The 23,433-nt window shown below is 40.4% G+C and overlaps 1 protein-coding gene across 1 annotated transcript in view; it reads left to right on the top strand.

Annotated features, from left to right (window-relative positions):
* OCA2 (OCA2 melanosomal transmembrane protein) overlaps nt 1–19,443 on the top strand; it is a 530,032-nt gene extending 510,589 nt beyond the window's left edge. Inside the window, exon 23 of the mRNA XM_046009122.1 lies at nt 19,199–19,443. Coding sequence (XP_045865078.1) covers nt 19,199–19,283 — 85 coding nt within the window. The 3' untranslated portion in view covers nt 19,284–19,443. The remainder of the gene's footprint in view (nt 1–19,198) is intronic.
* Nucleotides 19,444–23,433: the final 3,990 nt, after the last annotated feature.

Raw genomic sequence — 23,433 nt, 5'->3', positions numbered from 1 at the left:
AAATAAAAGTTGTATTTATGAAGTAGTGGTGGTTGTTCTCTTGTAGTCTTTTTTTTTTTTTCCTTCCTTCCTGGTTGGTTTTCTGGGGGAGGGGCCTGCCACGTGGGTTTTCAGACAATGATGTTCCCTGAGTTAGGTCCTCCCACTCCCCTCAAGGGGGTGAGCTCTTTTTTTTTCAGGAAACTGGTTTTGTTTTTTTTTTTTTTTCAGCCTTTTGTTCTCTGGGGGTTTTTATGTTCTTTCATCTGCTTTCTCTAGCCTTGACAGCTTTTGATGGTTTTTGGAGGTTTAGAGGAGAGCAAACAGCACCCCAACCTCCCTCTCAAAGAGATGCCTCAGACTGTTTTGCTAAAGCTGCTGGCAGAGTTGGTTCTGAGTCACTGTCCCTGGGGATGCAGGAGCTCCTCGTTGTGCCCAAAACCAGGTTAGCGGTGGCTGTCTAGGCCGCTCCAGACCGCCAGAGAGGTTCGGAACAGATATTGTGCACTGAGATTTTCCCACTGTCCCGGGCTGGGAATGTCTGGTTTTACCTGCTGCCAGAGCTCCAGGCTAGCGCCTATGAGCACCTATCCCAAGGGAGGGTGTGGGACGCGCGCGTTTCAGGATTGCAGTCAGGCCAGGTCCCAGCCCCTCACGGGAGACAGACCCCACTCGTTCTCGGGCACGCTGGCGTGTCAGGTTCACTGGCGGCTCAGGGATGGAGACCTGATTTCTCCGCTGCACTCTCTCTGGCTCCGCGCCAGGGGAGGCTGTCCTGGGTCCGGGGACTTAGGTCCCTGACCCTAACCGCCCAGGTTCCCACTATTACCCCCCCCCCACCGCGATCCTTTGCTGTTTGTTTTTTGAGTGCTTTCAACCAGACTCCAAGTTAATGCTGGTCCCCAGAGGCAGAGCACTCTCCTGTTGGGGTGTTACTTTCCAATTGGTCACCTCTGGTGGCTCCCTCCCCCTTTTGTTTATCTTCAGATATCAGTCCGATGCTCCCAGTCTGCTTTACCTGCCACTGGCGTCTTCTGCTCCAGTAGAGATCCAGACGTGTATAATTCTGATCTCAGGGTGATTTCATGGGTGGTCGGAGTTCTTTGGTAAGTAATCAGCTCACTTTAGGGTACAGGTTGAAATGGTGCCTCCTCCTGCTTCTCTAGGATTTTGATGGATTCCTTTCTCACATTGAGGTCTTTCATCCATTTTGAGTTTATCCTTGTATATGGTGTAAGGGAATGCTCCAGTTTCATTCTTCCGTCTATAGTTGTCTCATTTTCCAAGCGCCATTTATTGAAGAGGTTGTCTTTTTTCCATTGGATATTTTTTCCTGCTTTGTTGAAGATTATTTGACCATAGAGGTGAGGATCCATATCTGGGCTGCCTATTCTGTTCCATTGGTCTATATGCCTGTTTTTGTGCCAGTACCATGCTGTCTTGGTGATCACAGCTTTGCAATACAGCTTGAAACGAAGCAATGCGATGTCACCAGCATTGTTTTCATTTTTCAAAATTTCCTTTGAGAAGTTTTGGCAATTGGGGTCTTTTCTGTTTCCATACAAATTTTAGGATTGTTTATTCTAGCACTTTGAAAATGGCACCGGTATTTGGATCAGGATGGCGTTGAAAGTATAGATTTCTCTGGGAAGCATAGACATTTTTTTTGTTGTTGTTGTTTATTTACCGCATAACAGTGTTCATTGTTTTGGCATCACACCCAGTGCTCCATGCAGTACGTGCCCTCCCTATTACCCACCACCTGGTTCCTCAACCTCCCACCCCCCACCCCTTCAAAACCCTCTGGTTGTTTTTCAGAGTCCATAGTCTCTCATGGTTCATCTCCCCTTCCAGTTTCCCTCAACTCCCTCTCCTCTCCATCTCCCTATGTCCTCCATGTTCTTTGTTATGCTCCACAAATAAGTGAGACCATATGATACTTGACTCTCTCTGCTTGACTTATTTCGCTCAGCATAATATCTTCCAGTCCCGTCCATGTTGCTACAAAAGTTGGGTATTCATCCTTTCTGATGGAGGCATAATACTCCATTGTGTATATGGACCACCTCTTCCTTATCCATTCGTCCATTGAAGGGCATCTTGGTTCTTTCCACAGTTTGGCGACGGTAGCCATTGCTGCAATAAACATTGGGGTACAGATGGCCCTTCTTTTCACTACATCTGGATCTTTGAGGTAAATACCCAGCAGTGCAATTGCAGGGTCATAGGGAAGCTCTATTTTTAATTTCTTCAGGAATCTCCACACTGTTCTCCAAAGTGGCTGCACTAACTTGCATTCCCACCAACAGTGTAAGAGGGTTCCCCTTTCTCCACATCCTCTCCAACACACGTTGTTTCCTGTCTTGCTAATTTTGGCCATTCTAACTGGTGTCAGGTGGTATCTCAATGTGGTTTTAATTTGAATCTCTCTGATAGCTAGTGATGATGAACATTTTTTCATGTTTGTATGTCTTTTGTATGTCTTCATTGGAGAAGTGTCTGTTCATATCTTCTGCCCATTTTTTGATATGATTATCTGTTTTGTGTGTTTTGAGTTTGAGAAGTTCTTTATAGATCCTGGATATCAACCTTTTGTCTGTACTGTCATTTGCAAATATCTTCTCCCATTCCGTGGGTTGCCTTTTTGTTTTGTTGACTGTTTCCTTTGCTGTGCAGAAGCTTTTGATCTTGATGAAGTCCCAAAAGTTCATTTTTGCTTTTGTTTCCTTGGCCTTTGGAGACATATCTTGAAAGAAGTTGCTGTGGCTGATATCGAAGAGGTTATTGCCTATGTTCTCCTCTAGGATTCTGATAGATTCCTGTCTCACGTTGAGGTCTTTTATCCATTTCGAGTTTATCTTTGTATACGGTGTAAGAGAATGGTCGAGTTTCATTCTTCTACATATAGCTGTCCAGTTTTCCCAGCACCATTTATTGAAGAGACTGTCTTTTTTCCATTGGATATTTTTTCCTGTTTTGTCGAAGATTATTTGACCATAGAGTTGAGGGTCCATATCTGGGCTCTCCCCTCTGTTCCACTGGTCTATGTGTCTGTTTTTATGCCAGTACCATGCTGTCTTGGTGATCACAGCTTTGTAGTAAAGCTTGAAGTCGGGTAATGTGTTGCCGCCAGTTTTGTTTTTGTTTTTCAACATTTCCTTAGCAATTCGGGGTCTCTTCTGATTCCATACAAATTTTAGGATTATTTGCTCCAGCTCTTTGAAAAATATCGGTGGAATTTTGATCGGAATGGCATTAAAAGTATAGATTGCTCTAGGCAGTATAGACATTTTAACAATGTTTATTCTTCCAGTCCAAGACTATGGAACAGTCTTCCATCTTTTTGTGTCTTCTTCAATTTCTTTCATGAGTGTTCTGTAGATCCTCGAGTACAGGTCCTTTACTTCTTTGGTTAGGTTTATGCCCAGGTATCTTATGGTTCTTGGTGCTATAGTAAATGGAATCGATTCTCTAATTTCCCTTTCTGTATTTTCATTGTTAGTGTATAAGAAAGCCACTGATTTCTGTATATTGACTTTGTATCCTGCCACGTTACTGAATTGCTATATGAGTTCTAGTAGTTTGGGGGTGGAGTCTTTGGGGTTTTCCATATAAAGAATCATGTCATCTGTGAACAGCGAGAGTTTGACTTCTTCCTTGCCAATTTGGATACCTTTTATTTCTCTTTGTTGTTTGATTGCCGTTGCTAGAACTTCTAATACTATGTTGAAGAAGAGTGGTGAGAGTGGGCATCCTTGTCATGTTCCTGATCTCAGCGGGAAGGCTGCAAGCTTTTTCCCATTGAAGATGATATTTGCTGTGGGTCTTTCATAGATAGATTTTATGAAGTTCAGGAATGTTCCCTCCATCCCTATACTTTGAAGCGTTTTCATCAGGAACGGATGCTGGATTTTGTCAAATGCTTTTTCTGCATCAATTGAGAGGACCATGTGGTTCTTCTCTCTTCTCTTATTGATTTGTTCTATCACATTGATTGATTTGCGAATGTTGAACCAACCTTGCAACCCAGGGATGAATCCCACCTGGTCATGGTGGATAAACTTTTTAATGTGCTGCTGGATCCTGTTTGCTAGGATCTTGTTGAGAATCTTTGCATCCATATTCATCAGTGATATTGGTCTGCAATTCTCCTTTTTGGTAGGGTCTTTGCCTGGTTTGAGGATCAGGGTAATGCTGGCTTCAAAAAGAGTCTGGAAGTTTTCCTTCTGCTTCAATTTTTTGGAACAACCTCAGGAGAATTGGTGTTATTTCTTCTTTGAAAGTTTGGTAGAATTCCCTAGGGAATCCGTCAGGTCCTGGGCTCTTTTTTTTGGGAGGTTTTTGATCACTGCTTCAATCTCATTACTAGATATCGGTCTATTCAGGTTGTCAATTTCTTCCTGGTTCAATTTTGGGAGTTTGTAGCTTTCCAGGAATGCATCCATTTCATCTAGGTTGCTTAGCTTATTGGCATATAACTGTTGGTAATAATTTCTGATGATTGTTTCTATTTCCTTGGTGTTAGTTGTGATCTCTCCCTTTTCATTCATAATTTTATTAATTTGGGCTTTCTCTCTTTTCTTTTGGATTAGTGTGGCCAATGGTTTATCGATCTTATTGATTCTTTCAAAAAACCAGCTTCTAGTTTCATTGATACGTTCTACTGTATCTCTCATTTCTACCTCATTGATCTCTGCTCTAATCTTGATTATTTCCCTTCTTGCATGTGGAGTTGGTTTGATTTGTTGTTGATTCTCCAGTTCTTTAAGGTGTAGAGACAGCTGGTGTATTCTGGATTTTTCAATGTTTTTGAGGGAGGCTTGGATGGCTATGTATTTCCCCCTTAGAACCGCCTTTGCTGTATCCCATAGGTTTTGGACTGAGGTGTCTTCATTCTCATTGGTTTCCATGAATTGTTTAAGTTCATCTTTGATCTCCTGGTTGATCCAAGCATTCTTAAGCAAGGTGGTCTTTAGCTTCCAGGTGTTTGAGTTCCTTCTGAACTTTTCCTTGTGATTGAGTTCCAGTTTCAAAGCATTGTGATCGGAGAATATGCAGGGAATAATGTCAGTCTTTTGGTATCGGTTGAGTCCTGCTTTGTGACCCAGTATGTGGTCTATTCTGGAGAAGGCCCCATGTGCACTTGAGAAGAATGAGTATTCTGTTGTTTTAGGGTGGAATGTTCTGTATATATCTATGAGGTCCATCTGGTCCAATGTTTCATTCAATGCTCTTATTTCTTTATTAATTTTCTGCTTCGATGATCTGTCTATTTCTGAGAGAGGCGTATTAAGATCTCCTACTATTATTGTATTCGTATCAATATGACTCCTTATCTTGATTAATAGTTTTCTTCTGTAATTGGGTGCTCCCATATTGGGGGCATAGATATTCACAATTGTTAGATCGTCTTGGCGGATAGTCCCTTTAAGAATGATGTAGTGTCCTTCTGTATCTCTGACTACAGTCTTCAGTTTAAAATCTAATTTATCTGATATGAGAATCGCTACCCCAACCTTCTTTTGAGGCCCATTGGCATGAAAGATGCTTCTCCATCCCTTCACTTTCAGTCTGGGTGTATCCTTAGGTTCAAAATGGGTCTCTTATAGACAACATATGGATGGGTCCTGTCGTTTTATCCAATCTGCAACCCTGTGTTGTTTTATGGGCACATTTAGGCCATTCACATTGAGAGTGATTATTGAGAGATAGGTTTTTATTGACATCGTGTTGCCTTTGAAGTCTTTCTGTCTGTAGATTGTTTCTATATTTCTGTTCAATGATATTCTTAGGATTTTTTCTCTTTTATAGGACCCCCCTTAATATTTCCTGCAGTGTCAGCTTGGTGGTTGCATAGTCTTTTAAGCCTTGCCGGTCTTGGAAACTCTTTATGTCTCCATCCATTTTAAATGTCAGTCTTGCTGGATAGAGTATTCTTGGTTGCATGTTCTTCTCATTTAGTACTCTGAATATATTTTGCCAGCCCTTCGTGGCTTTCCAGGTCTCTTTGGAAAGGTCTGACGTTATTCTAATGGCTTTCCTCTGTATGTAAGGAGCTTCTTTTTCCTAGCTGCTTTTAAGAGGGTCTGTCGTGAAACATAATTCCCCATTTTAACTATAAGGTGTCGTGAGGACTTCCGAGAATCTAAAATCTTGGGAGGAAATCTCTCTGCCTCCAGTACATGAATGTTGTTTCCATTCGTGAGATTGGGAAAATTTTCATAGACAACTTCTTCCACTATATCTTCTAGACTTCTTTCTTTTTCCTCCCCTTCAGGGATTCCAATAATTCTGACTTTGGAACGTTTCATGGCATCATTTATTTCCCTGATTCTGTTTTCGTGGCTTCTGAGCTGTTTGTTCCAGGCTTCCTCCTGATCATTTCTCTCTATCTGTTTGTCCTCCAGATCACTAATTCTCTCTTCTGTCTCAGTTACACTAGCTTTTAGAGAATTTAGATTAGATTGGAACTCATTGAGAGCATTTTGAACATCATCTCTGGTGGCTTTCAGTTCTGCCCTAACATTGTGAACATCATCCCTGGTGGCTTTCAGTTCTGCCCTAGTCAATTCTGTTTGGTCATCCATGGCTTTCTCCAACCTAGCTATTGCCTGGATGATTGTTAGTCTGAATTCCTTTTCTGACATATTGTCTATGTCGATAGCCATTAGCTCTGTTGCAGAAGGCCCATCCTCTGTATTTTTCTTCTGTTGGGTATTCCTCCTCCTAGTCATTTTGGTGAGAGATGACTGAACAGATGCAGCTGGACTTATCAATTGTGGTGCAGTCAATGTGCACCCTGGAACTCTTCTGTGCAATCAGGATTCCCCACCGAAATGAGTGAAAAAAGAAAAGAAAAAGAAATAGAGAAGAAGAAAGAAAAAAAAAAGGGGGGAAAGAAAAAAGGAAAAAAAAAGAGAGAGAGAGAGAGATAGGAAAAAAAGGGAAGATAAAGAGAAGGCTCACCCCAAATGGGCCACAAGGCAATATTTGTGAAGTATACAAACAAAAACAATCAAAAAGACTGATAAAACTATATGACAAGACAAAAAAGTATATATATATACATATATATATATATATATATATGCAAAAAAAAAAAAAAAAGGGAAGAACCTCATCAGAAATAACCCCAAGTATAAGATTTATATATTATCAGGACAAACACAAATTCACAGAAACACTGACAGAGGGAAAAATTGGGAGAGTGGTTATAAATTCTCAGTGTGGGTGAGGAAGGTTATTTTGGTTCTTCCTGAATGTATCTTGATGTTTTTGTTAAGGGACTCAACTTTCCTAAGTTACAGGGGGATAAGAAACTGGTTTGCCTATAGGGGTAGCATTGATTGGGGAAAGGGGATTACTTTGAAGTTTAACTCTATATGTATAGTAGAAAATAAAAATTAAAAAAGAATAAACTAGACTAAACTAAGTTAAAATTAAAAAAGAATTAAAAAAATAGAAAAGCAAAAGAAAAACACGGGTGTATGTATCAAAAAGTTCAGGTTTGGGGCGCCTGGGTGGCTCAGTGGATTAAGCCACTGCCTTCGGCTCAGGTCATGATCTCAGGTTCCTGGGATCGAGCCCCGTATTGGGCTCTCTGTTCCGCAGGGAGCCTGCTTCTTCCTCTCTATCTGCCTGCTTCTCTGCCTACTTGTGCTCTCTGCCTGTCAAATAAATAAATAAAATCTTTAAGAAAAAAATGTTCAGGTTAGAAAGTTATTAAAGAATTTGATGTACTGGACATCTCAGTGTGGTGGTAAATAGGTTAAAAAATTATCTGTATGTATAAAAAAAAGAACCAGAATATTGGTAAAGAGTTAAAAATAAAAGTTGTATTTATGAAGTAGTGGTGGTTGTTCTCTTGTAGTCTTTTTTTTTTTTTTTCCCTTCCTTCCTGGTTGGTTTTCTGGGGGAGGGGCCTGCCACGTGGGTTTTCAGACAATGATGTTCCCTGAGTTAAGTCCTCCCGCTCCCCTCAAGGGGGTGGGCTCTGAGGAAACTGTTTTTTTCAGCCTTTTGTTCTCTGGGGATTTTTATGTTCTTTCACCTGCTTTCTCTCGCCTTGACAGCTTTTGATGGTTTTTGGAGGTTTAGAGGAGAGCAAACTGCACCCTGACCTCCCTCTCAGAGAGAAGCCTCAGAATGTTTTCAAGAGCTGCTGGCAGAGTTCGTTCTGAGTCACTGTCCCTGGGGATGCAGGAGCTCCTCGTTGTACCCAAAACCAGGGCAGCGGTGGCTGTTTGGGCAGCTCCAGACCGCCAGAGAGGTTCTGAGCAGAGATCGCACACTGAGATTTTCCCGCTGTCCTGGGCTGGGAATGTCTGGTTTTTCCAGATGCCAGAGCTCCAGGCTAGCGCCTATGAGCACCTATCCCAATGGAGGGTGTGGGACGCGCGCGTTTCAGGATTGCCATCTGGCCAGGCTCCCAGCCCCTCACGGGAGCCAGACCCCACTCGTTCTCGGGCGCGCTGGCATTCAGGCGCACTGGCAGCTCAGGGACGGAGACCTGATTTCTCTGCTGCACTCTCTTTGGCTCCGCGCCAGGGGAGGCTGTCCTGGGTCTGGGGACTTAGGTCCCTGACCCTAACTGCCCAGGTTCCCACTATTACCTCCCGTGATCCTTTGCTCTTTGTTTTTTGAGTGCTTTCAACCAGACTCCAAGTTAATGCTCGTCCCCAGATGCAGGGCACTCTCGTATTGGGGTATTACTTTCCAATTGGTCACCTCTGGTGGCTCCCTCCCCCTTTTGTTTATCTTCCAATATCAGTCCGACGCTCCCAGTCTGCTTTACCTGCCACTGGCGTCTTCTGCTCCTGTAGAGATCCAGACGTGTATAATTCTGATCTCAGGCTGATTTCATGGGTGGTCGGAGTTCTTTGGTAGGTAATCAGCTCACTTTAGGGGACAGGTTAAAACGGTGCCTCCTCCTAGTTCCCCGCCATCTTGACCCCCCAAGCATAGACATTTTAATAGTGTTTATCCTTCTGATCCATTAACACGGAATATTTTTCCATCTCTTTGTGTTTGCTTCAATTTCTTTCACTAGTGTTCTGTAGTTCCTTGAGTATAGATCCTTTACCTCTTTGGTTAGGTTTATTCCAAGGTATGTTATGGTTTTTGGTGCTATTGTAAATGGAATCAATTATTTAATTTCTCTTCCTACAGTTACCTTGTTATTGTATAAGAATATGTATATACATAAGACTATGTATTTCTGTGCATTGATTTTGTATCCTGCCACATTACTGAAGTGCTGTATGAATTCTAGTAATGTGGGGATGAAGTCTTTAGGATTTTCCACATAAAGTATCATGTCATCTATAAAGAGAGAGAGTTTGTCTTCTGTGCCAATTTAATACCTTGTATTTCTTTTTGTTTGATTGTTTTTGCTAAGACTTCTAGTATTATGTTGAACAACAGTGGCAAGTTCGGGCATCCTTGTTGTGTTTGTGATCTTAAGGGAAAGGCCGCGAGCCTTTTTTTGTTGATGGGAATGCAAGTTGGTACAGTCACTTCGGAAAACTGTGGAGGTTCCTCAAAAAGTTAAAAATAGAGTTACCCTATGATTCAGCAATTGCACTATTGAGTATTTACCCAAAAATACCTATGTCATGAAAAGAAGGGCCATATGCACCCCAATGTTCATAGCAGCAATGTCCACAATAGCAACACTGTGGAAGGAGCTGAGATGTCCTTCAACAGATGAATGGTAAAGAAGATGTGGTCCATGTGTACAATGGAATATTACTCAGCCTTCACAAAAGATGAACACCCCACTTTTGCATCAACCTGGATAGGGCTGGAGGAGATTATGCTAAGTGAAATATGTCAATGCTGAGAAAGTCAACTATCATATGGTTTCACTTATTTGTGGATCATAAGGAATAGCATGGAGGGCATTAGGAGAAGGAAGGGAAAAATGAAGGGGAGGGAAATCAGAGGGGCAGATGAGCCATGAGATACTATGGACTCTTATAAGCAAACTGAGAGTTTTTGAGGGGAAAGGGTGGGAGGATGGGTTAGCCTAGTGAGTATTAAAGAGGGCATGTATTGCATGGAGCACTGGCTGTTATATGCGAACAATGAATCATGGAACACTACATCAAAAACTAATGATGAAGTGTATGGTGACTAACATAACATAATAAAAAATAAAGGTAGAAACGTGTAATATAAAATATAGATGTCTTTTAAAAATTCAGTAGGACAGTCAATATAATAGTTTTTAACTGCCAGAAATAATAGCATCAAAATGTCCATATAAGTTCAGTCAGAAGTGAAAGGAGAAATTAATATAAACTTCATTGGTAATGAAGCCTTTCATGTGACACTATCCATTTCCAAGAATTGAAATATTAGATATATAATTCTCTTTTCTATGGAGAATATGCCTTCGTTTCAAGAGTCCACAAAACAGCTACAAAAATCCATTGTATATTATTAAGCTGTGAAGACAATCTCCATGATTTAATAACTGGATATTTAAAAACCACTGTCTCTGACTACCATGATTGATTTGCATTGCATTGTAAATTAAAAATAAGAGGAAAAGGGTGATCCACTTTACAAAAGATAAATCAAAAGGAGTAATAATAATCATAGAAGTACTAGTAATTATACTAACAGAATTTTGGTAGTAATAACAAAAACAATGATAGTATTCACTATTGCAAGCGCATTTATACAGTACTAGACCTTAATCATTGCTGTATGCACTATATTTACATTTCTTTGCAGAAAATATTATTTTATGGGAAGATTAACCTCAGAAGGTTGGCTATTTGTTGAAGGTATGCAGCAAATTCAATTCACACCAGCAGGCTTTGTGTGGCCCCCACCCCTATGATTTACTGGCAGCTGATTGATTGTTTAAGAAACAAAACAAATGATCATGGGAGAAAAAGAGAGAGAGGCAAATCAGGAAACAGACTCTTAACCATAGAGAACAAATCAATGGTTACTTGAGGACAGGTGAGTGGGGGATGGGGGAAATGGTGGTGGGCGTTAGGAGTGCACTTGTGATGAGCATCAGGTGTTACATGTTAAGTGTTGAACAGTAAATTCAACAACTGAAACTAATATTACACTGTATGTTAACTAATTGGAATTTAAATAAAAACAAACAAATAGACCACCCCCCCCACACTCAAGAAAACTGTAAACAGTGGAACTGATAAGTCAAGATGTGATTTTTTTTTTTGTAAACGTTTTTGATGTTATAGATAAAGCTTTGGCATTAATCAAGAAAAATAATGGATACAAAAATTAGGTACAGGGGCGCCTGGGTGGCTCAGTGGGTTAAAGCCTCTGCCTTCAGCTCAGGTCATGGTCCCAGGGTCCTGGGATCGAGCCCCGCATCGGGCTCTCTGCTTGGCAGGGAGCCTGCTTCCTCCTCTCTCTCTGCGTGCCTCTCTGCCTAGTTGTGATTTCTCTCTGTCAAAGAAATAAAAAATTAAAAAAAAAAAAAAATTAGGTACAAAGGAAATAAAGCTACAGGGATAAAATTAAAATTGTATTAGGATATTATATAAATGTGTTAATAAAAGAGTTTTTATAAAATTAATGTTTTTCAGGAAGAATATAAATCATCAAGGTTATTTTAAGTAGTAGATCATACGGATGCTCTCTTTGAAATTTCTCATGTCCATTCTTCTCTTCTTTGGCTGTTCAATTCCCATTTTCTGTTGAACTGTTGGGGTCCATTATCAAAGGAACGAGACTGAGACAACGTGAAAGCTATGCAAAGCCTTATTCTATGCCAAGCATTAGAAGTTAGACTGACCGGGGGCACCTGGGTGGCTCAGTGGGTTAAACCTCAGGGTCCTGGGAACGAGCCCCGCATCGGGCTCTCTGCTCAGCAGGGAGTCTGCTTCCCTCTCTCTCTGCCTGCCTCTCTGCCTACTTGTGCTCTCTCTCTGTCAAATAAGTAAAAAAAAAAAAAGAATAGAATGCTCTGGTATATTTCAAAATAGTTTCTTTAAAAAAAATAAAAAGAAGTTAGACTGACCAGCCAGGGGAACGAGACAGAGACAAAGTGAAAGTTATGTGAAGCTTTATTCTATGCCAAGCATTAGAAGTCAGACTGACTGGCCAGGGCTGCCTCCGAAGAGAGTGACCCTCTCCCTATCTCACAGGCTGGTTTTATAGGGCATAACCACAGACCCAAGGTACGTGACTTCTATTGTTAAGGCATTTACTCCTGGAATCGATACCCAGAACCATACCAGTAACTACTGGGGCGTTTACTCCCAGAATGAAGTCCATGGATGTAAACAACAATATGGCTACCTAGGCAATATGGAGTTGCTCTGGCTAAGCAGGCCCTAATAGTTAAACAGATTTTAACATTAAATTGGCCCTAACAGAACAACAGACTTAAAAGTCATTTTTCTTACAAACCTCCTCTTTCTGCTCAGCCCCTTACACCAACAGTTGGGCACTACCAGGTAAAGGAGTTACTTGCTTTTGGTGCTTTCCTTCACTATCTTGAGTATGGGCCTTTGTTTAGTACTCACTACATTGTGTTGCAAATTTGATTTTCTATTTGCTCCTTTCACTGTGGGCTACATATAGACAGGGAGTGCCTATTATTTTCCTTTATCTCACCCAGGTATTATCCAATGAAGAGTGCAATGTAAATAACAAAGGCATTAAGTAATTTTAGAGGGGTTGGAGTGAGGAGAGGAACAATTATTTGTAACAAAGGAAGAATTGCAGGTGTTTATAGGGTAGAAGAAGATGTCAGTCAAAAGGAGGAATTAAAGATATCAAAGAAGAAAGCACCTAGTTGAACAAAGTTCTTAGAGGAGGGCCAAAGAGATGTAGTCCAAAGTTTGAGTCCAATACTCAATAGAGGGAAAAAAGAAAGGTAAAGATAAAGGCTTGCTGGGTATAGATGAGGAATGTTGCTGGTATTTAACTCAGCTAAATATGATGTTCTTCAAAAAGTCAGAAGGGATTCATGAAACCCTATGTTTATTGCTGCACCATTTGCAATAGCTACATTATAGACACAGCCCATTCATCAACAGATGAATGGATAAATAAGATGGGGTATATACATACAATGGAATATTATTCAGCCATAAAAAGAATGAAGTCTTGTCATTTGTAATAATATGGGCAGAGCTAGAAAGTACAATATTAAGTGAAATATGTCAAGCAGAGAAAGACAAATACCATATGATTTCACTCATGTAGAATTCGAGAAACAAAACAAATGAACAAAGGAAACGAAAGAGAGACAAACCAAAAAATAGACTCTTAACTATAGAGAACAAACTGATGATTACCAGAGGGGAAGTGGTTATGGGGGATGGGTGAAATAAGTGAAGGGGATTGAGAGTACACTTACCATGATGAGCACTGAATACTGTATAGAATTGTTGAATCACTATATTACACACCTGAACTTAATATAACATTGTATGTCAACTACACTGGAATTCAATTAAAATAAAAGTCAGAAGGAAGGTCTTATTCCAAATATGGGAATATGGGAGGAGCCAGGAACTTTCAGCAAAGGTATTGAACAAAACATTTATAAGGTGTCTTCATATGATGCCAAGTATTTGCAGGGCTGTCTGTATTTCCATTTATGTTCAATGGAGACCCTCAATGGGTAAAGGGGTTCCCCAACATGTAAGGGAGAGACAGGCTGGCTGCAGATATCATGGAGGGAGAGATGAGAGTCCCAGCTCTACAGATCGCCCAAGAGCACTGGTACTGGTCAAGAGACAGAGGGAGCTAGCAGAGGTGGGCACAAAGTATGTAATGAAAATGCTTTTTTTTTTTTTTTTTTCAGAAGGAGAAAGAACAAGACATAATTTTCTCGAGTTCTTTCTCTTTTGCTTGCTATAAAGATGGTACATACATGTCATAAGTTTGAACACATGAAAAAGAAACCATGCAAACTTGAGTCTATTCTGATGGGGAAAAAAGCAAATTTTTACAATTTCAACAATTTCATTGCCACCTGCCTTTTTTCCTCTAAGTTTTGCCTTTTTACTTTGATGCTTTGCTCCTTACTATGATTTCTATTTGTTCCTCTGTCATTCTTTCTAGTCTTTAGCCATGTGAGCTCTGCTGCTGGCAGCTCATCACCAACACAATATGATGGGGAACACTCTGAAAATACCATAAGATCTCCTCCTCACTTAGATGTGCCTTCTCTCTTCTGTAGCTCTCCCTCTGGGTCACTACCTTCTACCCCACCAGGAACTCCTCTCTGGGTGGGAAATATAATGATGGGGCTTTATTTCCAGGATGCAGGAGGTTCATTCAGTCTTTCTTCATGAAGTGGATTAGCTAATTGTCACCTGGAGAAATCTAGGACACGAGGTATGAGGCTGTTCAAATTTCAAATGATGGCTGAGGATGAGAAAACATCCTTCATGTCCTGAGGTCCTGAATGACGTGAGAACAGGTTAAGGGACTGAAGAGTATGGCTAAAAGGTATCCAGGGTCTATGGATGGTGGGGCAAGCTGTACATCCCTGTGATAAGCTCCCACAGTCCTGTAGAAGCTGAAGCTGTTCTGCTGAGAAACATGCATTACTTTTGTAGAAAAGAAACAATGAAATGACTTTCGATTAAGATCTATAATCATGATATGTTATAAAGCCTTTTGGAAAGGAAAAATAGATAGGAAGAATGGTTTCAGTCTAAAACTCAAGTAGGAGACTTCATTAGCAAACATTTCCTTTTGAAACTAGGCCTGTCTTCAGTGTGAGGATTTCTGCTCTCAGTGCAATGCCTGACCTCCATCGGAAATGGCATGATTTTGAGCAGGTTGTTTCCCAGCAATTTGGAAGCTTCTGTTCCTGGGAGTACTGTGTGTCATCACAGTTACGTTTTTAACCTAAAACGGAATGCATTTGTCTGGGCATCCATCTGACATTTTGCATCTTGATTTGTGCTTTGACATTCAAGTGTTTTTGTCTTTTGTAACAGAATGTGATGTTTGGAGCCAGCATAGATTAAAAATAATCCCAGAGGGAAATGAAAGCATGATGTGATGTTGGATTTTGAGCAAATTTGCTTTCCCTAAGCCTTTTGGTGAAGGTACTCCTTTTCTAAGAGGCTTGGGGAGCAAGACAAATGGATCTTCTGGGAAATGGAACTGCTCTTGGTAAATGTAGAGCATAAATGTGTATATGCAGAGAAGTGCTGGCAGTGATAGGAAGTCATTACTGCCCTTTCTTCAAATAAATCTCCTTCCAGCAGACTCCAGCCTGGGCAGTGAGTGAAACATTGAAACACCAATCAAGCTAACCACACTCCCACAGGAAGAAGCAGCAGGGGCTCACCCCAAGAAGGAACATGCCAGCATTAGCAGTTTCTACAGAAAGAGGTGCCCCACCCTTGTCTTTACCCATCAGATACTTAGGTGTGTAACCACTGTTGTCAGTGTTGTCTTCAAATTGCCAATAAACAGCTTCATCATTTGTCTTGACCCTAACCTTAGAAGATTCTTTGTGTCTATGTTTAACTTCCAAAATATATAAGGAAAAGGTCACCCTGATGAGCTTGCTCCTCTGGGGGAGATGTACAGAGAGGGTGGCAGAGACTCTGCCAGGCAGTCTGAACCTGCTTTCTCTGAGAAGGCCTGCTCCAGCATATCCTCTCCAAAAACTCCCATCTAAAGCTAGCATCTCCTGCATCAGCTCAAGGTCTTAAACCTGCCTTTTCACATGTTTTCAGCCAGAAATTGCAATGCTCCTAGAGCTGCATTGGACTGCACAGTCCCCAGTCACTTTGACACAATTGAGCCTTAAAATGTGGCAAGTCAAAGTATCTTGTAAACAGAAATCCTACACTGGATTTTGAAAATTGTACAAAAATGAATGTAAAATATTTCATTAGGAATTTTATGTTGATCATATGTTAAAATAATAATTTGGCTATGTTGGAATAAATAAAATATATTATTAAATATAATTTCATTTGTTTTCTTTTGCTGTTTTTTGAATATGTGGTACTAGAAATTTGAAATTACATAGTGACTCACAGTACTTCTCTGTTGGTTGGTGGTCTGGGATTACCTTTTATTTTGAGTAGGAGTTGACAAGAACATGACACTTTTCTTCACCTTCTTAAGACTGTCTTTTTTTTATAATAGGGGTAGCAAATATTTTTTGTAAAGGGTCAGATAGTATACATTTCAGGCTTTGTGGACCACATGGTTTCTGTTGCAACTACTCAACTCTACTGTGCTGTGCCAGACACAGCCACCCTAGATGGTAGAGCAGCCATTGATAAGTAAATGAATGGGAGAGAGTGTGTTCCAATAAAACTTTATTTACCAAAACAGGCAGTGGGCCAGTATTAGCCTGGGGGCTATAGTTTATTGTTTCTTGATCTGTAAAAATGGGTGATTTTCTTAAGTGAGTTCTCTTTGGACTGGGAAAGCACATTTTTCATTCATAGAATCCTTACTGTATGCAAGTTTATGGGTTGAGAGATCTTATGGTACATGCAAATATCTTTGTGAGTATTATTATGACTTTGGCATGTCATAACTTAACTAACAAATGATGGAGCTGGAATCTAAAATAATAGAGCTGGCATCTGATGTGAATTCCCTTCTCCCTCTTTCTCTCTGTCTCTCCATCTATCCCTTCCTTCTTTACCTTCCTCCCTCTTCCCTTTCCTTTTTTCCCCTTCTCTCTTTTTTTCTATATCTCTCACCTGTCTCTCTGTTTCTCTCTGTTTCTGCCTTTGTCTCTGTCTCCATCTCTCTCCTTCCCCTGGTTAGGCTGGAGTAGAGCACTGTAGGTGGTATTAGGATAAGGTTAGACTGATCTAGTCTCCTGAAGCTCAGTGATACTAAAGTATCTCCTTTTTAGTCCTGAATATCATGTCTGAGACTCACTGTCATGTTAAATGGACTCAAAGGAGTATCTTGTCAATCTTGCTTTGGTGGATCATTATGTGACCAGACACTGGTCTAAGGCATTTATAGGGATGAACTCATATAATACTCATAATAACCTCAGTAAGTACTATTATTTCCATTTCAAAAATGAAGAAATTGAGTCATGGAGATGTCCTAAGATTGTGCAGCTGGACAAGAGCAGGGCCCTTAACTAATGTGTTGTGGTGGGAATGCATGCAGGTTTTGAAGCCAGAAAAATATTCCAAAATATCATTGGCATCATGTGGTGGTATACTTTGTAAAATTCCTTAATATATTTAAGCTTCAGTTTCTTTGTCTATAAACTAGGGATGATATGTACAACCTACCTTATTGTGTTTGGGAAATGTCAATGTCTGTTTCTATGAAACTCTTAAGGTATAGCAGATATTCAGTAACTCACTTATTTCTGAGTGGTATATTATCATTTTATGGTTAATTTATACCCACAGGGAAGCAGAATGTATAGTGATTATGAACATGGACTTTAGAGTTAGATTGAATGGGTCTGAATGTTTACACCGTAACAGATTACCAAGTGACCTGGATAAATTTGCTTCCTTTTCCAATCTGTACAGTGGGTGCAATGATACCAGTCTTGAAAGGTGATATAAGCAGTTGATGTGGTCATTTTACATGGTGTCTAGATACTAAGTGAACAGTCATTTTTCTGATGGTGTCAGATCCCCAGATGATGCTCCTTCTTGGGATCAGTGTTATCTCTGAGACACCAGTAACTCTTAGTTGGAAGCATAGCAGAACCATCTATGGGGAAATTCCTCTGGGTTTGGATTCCCCAAGCATAATGTCTTCTTTTTGTGGGATCCATCTCTTGCAAGTGTTCAGCATCTTACTCAACACTGATGTAATTTAACACAATCTGTCACAGTGTGAAGAAAGGCTTACATTTGTATGAAAGCTTGTGATGATATCTGTGATGCTTGTAGTTGACCAGACACTGTTCCTGGGGTGTATTTTTCCAGAATTCAATGATCAGGGTTGACCTATTGCAAACATGTCTAGGTATTTTAAAAAACAACAACAACAACCAAGTTTATTAATCTCAAGAAATTTAGATAATCTTAGTAAAACCTGTAACACCAGATTTTCTGTTTTGTAAAAGAAATGTCAGAATAGAAGCTACCACCACCTTGGGTTGGGTAGCTCAGTAGGTTAAGCATCTGCCTTCAGTTCAGGTCATGATCCCAGGATCCTGGGATCAAACCCTGCATTGGACTCCCTGTGCTGTAGGGAGCCTCCTTCTCCCTTTCTCTCTGCCTGCTGCTCCACTTGCTTGTATTCTCTCTCTCTCCCTGTCAAATAAATAAACATTTTTTTAAAGAAGCAGCAGCAGCTACCTCCTTCCTGAAATGCCCAATTCTGGTTTGGAATTTAAGGAACTATTTCACTTGTGGATGTAGTTTCTGTGTTTTTTGTGAAGAGAGCCTTGCTGTGTGGCTCTTTCTGAGTAGCCACTCCTCATGCCATGGTCAGGGAAAGGAAAAATGTCAAAATTCTTGCCATTATCACACACTAGGCTCTTACCAGTGATTTTTTAAGCCTTTTCAAGACAAAAACTTCAATCTTTGCAGTAATTTCCCTCAGTGACAATGAACCACTAAGCAATGTCTTCAAAGCATGAGTTCCAAATGCAAAGTGGGAATTGACTGGGATTTATTAGCCAGGATAGGGGTTTGTGGGAATACAAGTACATTACGGGAAGCATATAGCGAGGGGAACTTTCATCTTTTTATGACTTCTTTTGTATTTGTGCCTATCTACACTCACATCTTCCCTTCCTAAGACAAGATATTATTTCCCAATCCTACCTCTGAAGCTCTCTTCAATTTTAAGCATTACAAACTTCCAAGATTTGTGGAAATATGACCTTTCTGGGAAACCAGTTTTCTCAGAAGGACAATTGGAAGATGATGCAGAAATTTAAATAATGGTCCAGTTACATGACATTGGCAGTTGTAAGTGTCATTATCAATATCAACACTCTAATGTTATAGATGAATAAGTTGAGGCTACAAAATGTCAACTAACATTTGCAAAAATTGTAAGTACATCTCAAAATGTCATGTATTGGTGGATATCTAATGAAGGCATGCATCCATAACATCTAGGCTAAAACCAACTTTTCAATTTCTAGAAATAAGAAGTAATTGACTTTACAGATACAGAAATTTCCTAAATCGTGAAAAATATAATGATGCAATAACAAATGTAATAATGAGTCCAGATTTCACAGTACATACCAGATACCAGAAACCACAATCCACTTTTCTTTGTTTTTCAGGTTGGGCTTCCCAATGATGGTCGTCTCCTGCACAGTTGGGATGTGCTACCTCCTTGTTGCTCATGTCGTGATGGGATGGAATTAATAGATATACATCATTTGAAGACTAAAGGAAACTTGACCCATCATCAACATCAGTAGAAAAACACCCAAGATCACTCTTGGGAGAAGAAAAGGTGCTCGTCATGGGGGTGCTCTGGAGTGGAGAATTTTGGCATCCATATTCATTCAGGTGAATGCTGGAAAATCATGGGAAATACAAAATAACTTACTAAAGATTCCACTACAGGAAAATATGTATATTTCAAAACACATCTTGCTATGCTCTGTAAGAAAAGACACAAATGCAGTATTCTACCCAAATGCCTTATGCTAATTAACTGTCACTTTCCTGAGGCCTTCTAGAGTTTTTTCATATAATCACTTTTCATGTTAAAATAATCAGCATTCAAATTGTATACTCTCCAAATACATATTCTCCCTTAGAAAAGGAAGACAGTTTGTAAGGAAACATTTGATGTGTTAAAAAAAATAAACTGTATCTTGACAGAAGGTTTAGAATTTGTTAGTCTCCTAATTTTTTAGTTGTTTATACTGTGTAAAATTGTATTGTATCCATTTATGTTTTTTCCTCTGGAGTTTTTAAGTCATCAATGACAAGTGCAGGGGGTGCCTAAGTGGCTCAGTCAGTTAGGCATCTGCCTTCAGCTCAGGTCATGATTCCAGTGTCCTGGGATCAAGCCCTGCATTGGGCTCTCTGCTCAGATGAGAACAGAGAGCTCTCCCTTTCCCTCTGCCCCTCCCGCCACTTGTGCTCTCTCTCTCTCCCAAATAAATAAAATCTTCTAAAAAATTTATAAGGGCAGAAATTTGACTCATAAGAATGTCATAGTGTTTTTTTAAATAATATTTTATATTATATTATATTAACATCTAGAATAATAATCTTCAGTTTTGAAAGTGGTACATGCTATTTCTAATGATTGTACAAAAGTGTGGTTAATGCACCCAGTTCTGCACACTGCACAGGACTCTACGGTTTCAGTCAATGTTTATTAAATGTTGTTCTTCTGTGGAGTATTATGTGTGAGACAAAGATAGTGAGAGCAAAGAGCAAGGGGATCTGAGGTCTCATCTGCTTTGCTTGCTCAGTACTGTTTATGGCCTAGACAACCAACCTCTTCTTCAGTTTTTATTCTACTCTGTGGGACTCCTTGAGATGAAAATGTTTACTGGGGACTCTCCTCAGAAGTGGTAGTTGTATAAAGTGTCTGATTTCAAAAGGTTTAAGATCCCCAGGGCACTAAATAGTGGGAAATAGGAGACGGTGGGATTAGGAGACCTTTCTAGTTACATTTCTGTCCCTGGCACTCTCAGGATGAATGTGCCCTTTCTACAGTTTAGAATCTATATTTGTTAAATGGCAACCTGTGTCTTTCCTGAAAGGTAGGGAGAGAGTTTATGAGAATATGCCCTTTGAATGCATGAGCCATCTTTGAATTCTTTGACAGCAAAGATGACACAAAGTCCCAATTTGTTTTAAAATCTGATCTTGGTCACAGAAGCTGCTGTGTGCCCCTGACTCAGTGCTCCAGAGAAGCCTACACCCCAGACTTCCCCAGGAAGGAGACCTGACAGCTGTTCTAGCTCTGCTCCCTTTTCATGTTGCCTTACTGATGCCTAGATATCCCTAAAGTCTTTCACTAAAAGACATGTTCTTCTCTTATCCCACATATTTTCATGTCTGCTGGTAGTGGTGGTGCCTTCCCTGTGCCCAGCTGCTGCTTCTAATTTACAGGTCTTCTTTCCTCCTTTACATCTCCTCCCCCATGATGCCATACCCTCTGTCTCTCCACCTCCCACCTCTTCTCACTGATGCCTTCCTCAGTCCTCAGTCACTCCTTCTCACTCTTAAATACCCTTGGATCTTGACCTCCTCAGTTTCTCAGCACTCCCCATTCAATATTCAAGCTTCATTATATCTGAACTTTGTCCCCAGTAACTTCCCCTTGAATTCTTCATCTCACATCTCTCTCGGACCCTTCTGGTCATCTGCTCCAGATCACCACCAAACACCTTCCTCCACTGATGTCTCCAGTTCATCAGTCACTCCTCTGCTAACCTCCCACATCAGTTCCCTCCTAGTTTAGTTTTCTACTTCTGCTTTAAATTCAAAACCATTCTCAAACGAATTGCCACTACTTTCCCTTTTATGGCCCTGTGTTTAAGCACCTGAATAGTGCTGAGATAATTCATCAGTTGGAATGACTGGTTTTGCTTTAAAATAGAAATCCCAAGCATCAAATGGACACTCAATCTACCTGACTCATTTCTTGCATTTTCCTAGTGCAGCTGTCAAAATCCTGGCTAGAAACACATGGCTGCTCAAATTGGGTAATTTAGAGGGAATTTAACAAGTATGTGGCACTCCTTTAGACTGGTTGAAGGTTGAGAGAGGAAAATTGTTAGCAGAACTTAGAGATGCAGGGAACTGGATGCCAAAAGACCCCTGATAGAAGCTGTGATCTTCTGCAATTGGTTACAACCAGCAACAGTAACTTTGCTGGGAGGGGGTTATAGGAATTATCTTGACTTCACTCCTTTTCCTCCCTTTGATTTCTAATGTTCTTCCCATTGACTGAAGCCAGCCAGTAGCCAGAGGGGGGAAGGAATAGTTGATGATCCATCCAGGAGATGGAGTCTAAGTCCTGAGAAAGACATTCCTTGTCATAAAGCTGACATAATACCTATCTAGTTTTCAAAATAATTTTGTTTGTTTATGTTTTTTTTTTAAGATTTTATTTATTCATTTGACAGACAGAGATTACAAGTAGGCAGAGAGGCAGGCAGGGAAAGAGGGAAAAGCAGGCTCTCTGCTGAGCAGATAGCCCGATGCAGGGCTCTATCCCAGGACCCTGGGACCATGACCCGAGCTGAAGACAGAGGCTTAACCCACTGAGCCACCCAGGCACCCCTGTTTTGTTTTGTTTTTTTAAGATTATTTTTTTTGATGAGTTTTTTTTAAATTAACATATAATGTATTATTAGCCCCAGGGTTACAGGTCGGTGAATTGCCAGGTTTATACACTTCACAGTACTCACCATAGCCCATACCCTCCACAATGTCCATAAGCCCATCACCCTCTCCTTACTCCCCTTCCCCCCGGCAACCCTCAGTTTGTTTTGTGAGATTAAGAGTCTTTTATGGTTTGTCTCCCTCCTGATCCCATCTTGTTCCATTTATTCTTTTCCTACCCTCCAAGCCCCCGATGTTGCTTCTCAACTTCCTCACATCAGGGAGATCATATGAAAGTTGTCTTTCTCCAATTGACTTATTTCTCTTACCATAATACTCTCTAGTGCCATCCACGTCATTGCAAATGGCAAGATTTCATTTCTTTTGATGGCTGCATAGTATTCCATTGTATATCTATACCCCCTCTTCTTTATCCATTCATCTGTTGATGGACATCTAGGTTCTTTCCATAGTTTGGCTATTGTGGACATTGCTGCTATAAACATTCGGGTGCAAGTGCCCCTTCGGGTCACTACCTTTGTATCTTTAGGGTAAATACCCAGTAGTGCAACTGCTGGGTCATAGGGTAGCTCTATTTTAAACATTCTGAGGAACCTCCATGCTGTTTTCCAGAGTGGCTGCACCAGCTTGCATTCCCACCAACAGTGTAGAAGTGTTCCCCTTTCTCCACATCCTCGCCAGCATCTGTCATTTCCTGACTTGTTAATTTTAGCCATTCTGATATAAAGACATAAGAAATTTGTTTTTCTTCTGGTTAAAGCCAATAGGTTAACACGGATGGTCACCCAAATTAAGAAGTAAAGTTAGGATGAACTATGTGTGACAAATGGTGCTGTCCTCTTACTTGTGGGCTAGTTATTATTTATCTTGAAAACATGTATTAGTGGGTTGTATCTGCTTGGCTGCCAAAAGGCTGAGATTCCTTTTTCTGTTTGTAGTCCCTTCAGTGATTGCCTGTGATATGCATCACATTCTGGTTTAATGCTTATTCAATAATAAAACTCTTTCCTGTCACTAAAAAAAAATGGTAATTGCTTCATCATTTGTCTTTTTGGGTTATGAAAGTTTTCATAGGAACACTCTGCTTATGGATCGCGAAAACCCTGTATTTACTTAATGTTTTTATGCTTTGGACAACTTCTCCAGGTGCTAGAGATGGAACAGCAAGTGAACAATTGAATGAATGAATGAATAACTC

The sequence above is a fragment of the Meles meles genome, chromosome 6 (genome assembly GCF_922984935.1).
Source record: "Meles meles chromosome 6, mMelMel3.1 paternal haplotype, whole genome shotgun sequence".
NCBI classification, from domain to species: Eukaryota; Metazoa; Chordata; class Mammalia; order Carnivora; family Mustelidae; genus Meles; species Meles meles.
This window is presented reverse-complemented; position numbering and strand designations above follow the sequence as displayed.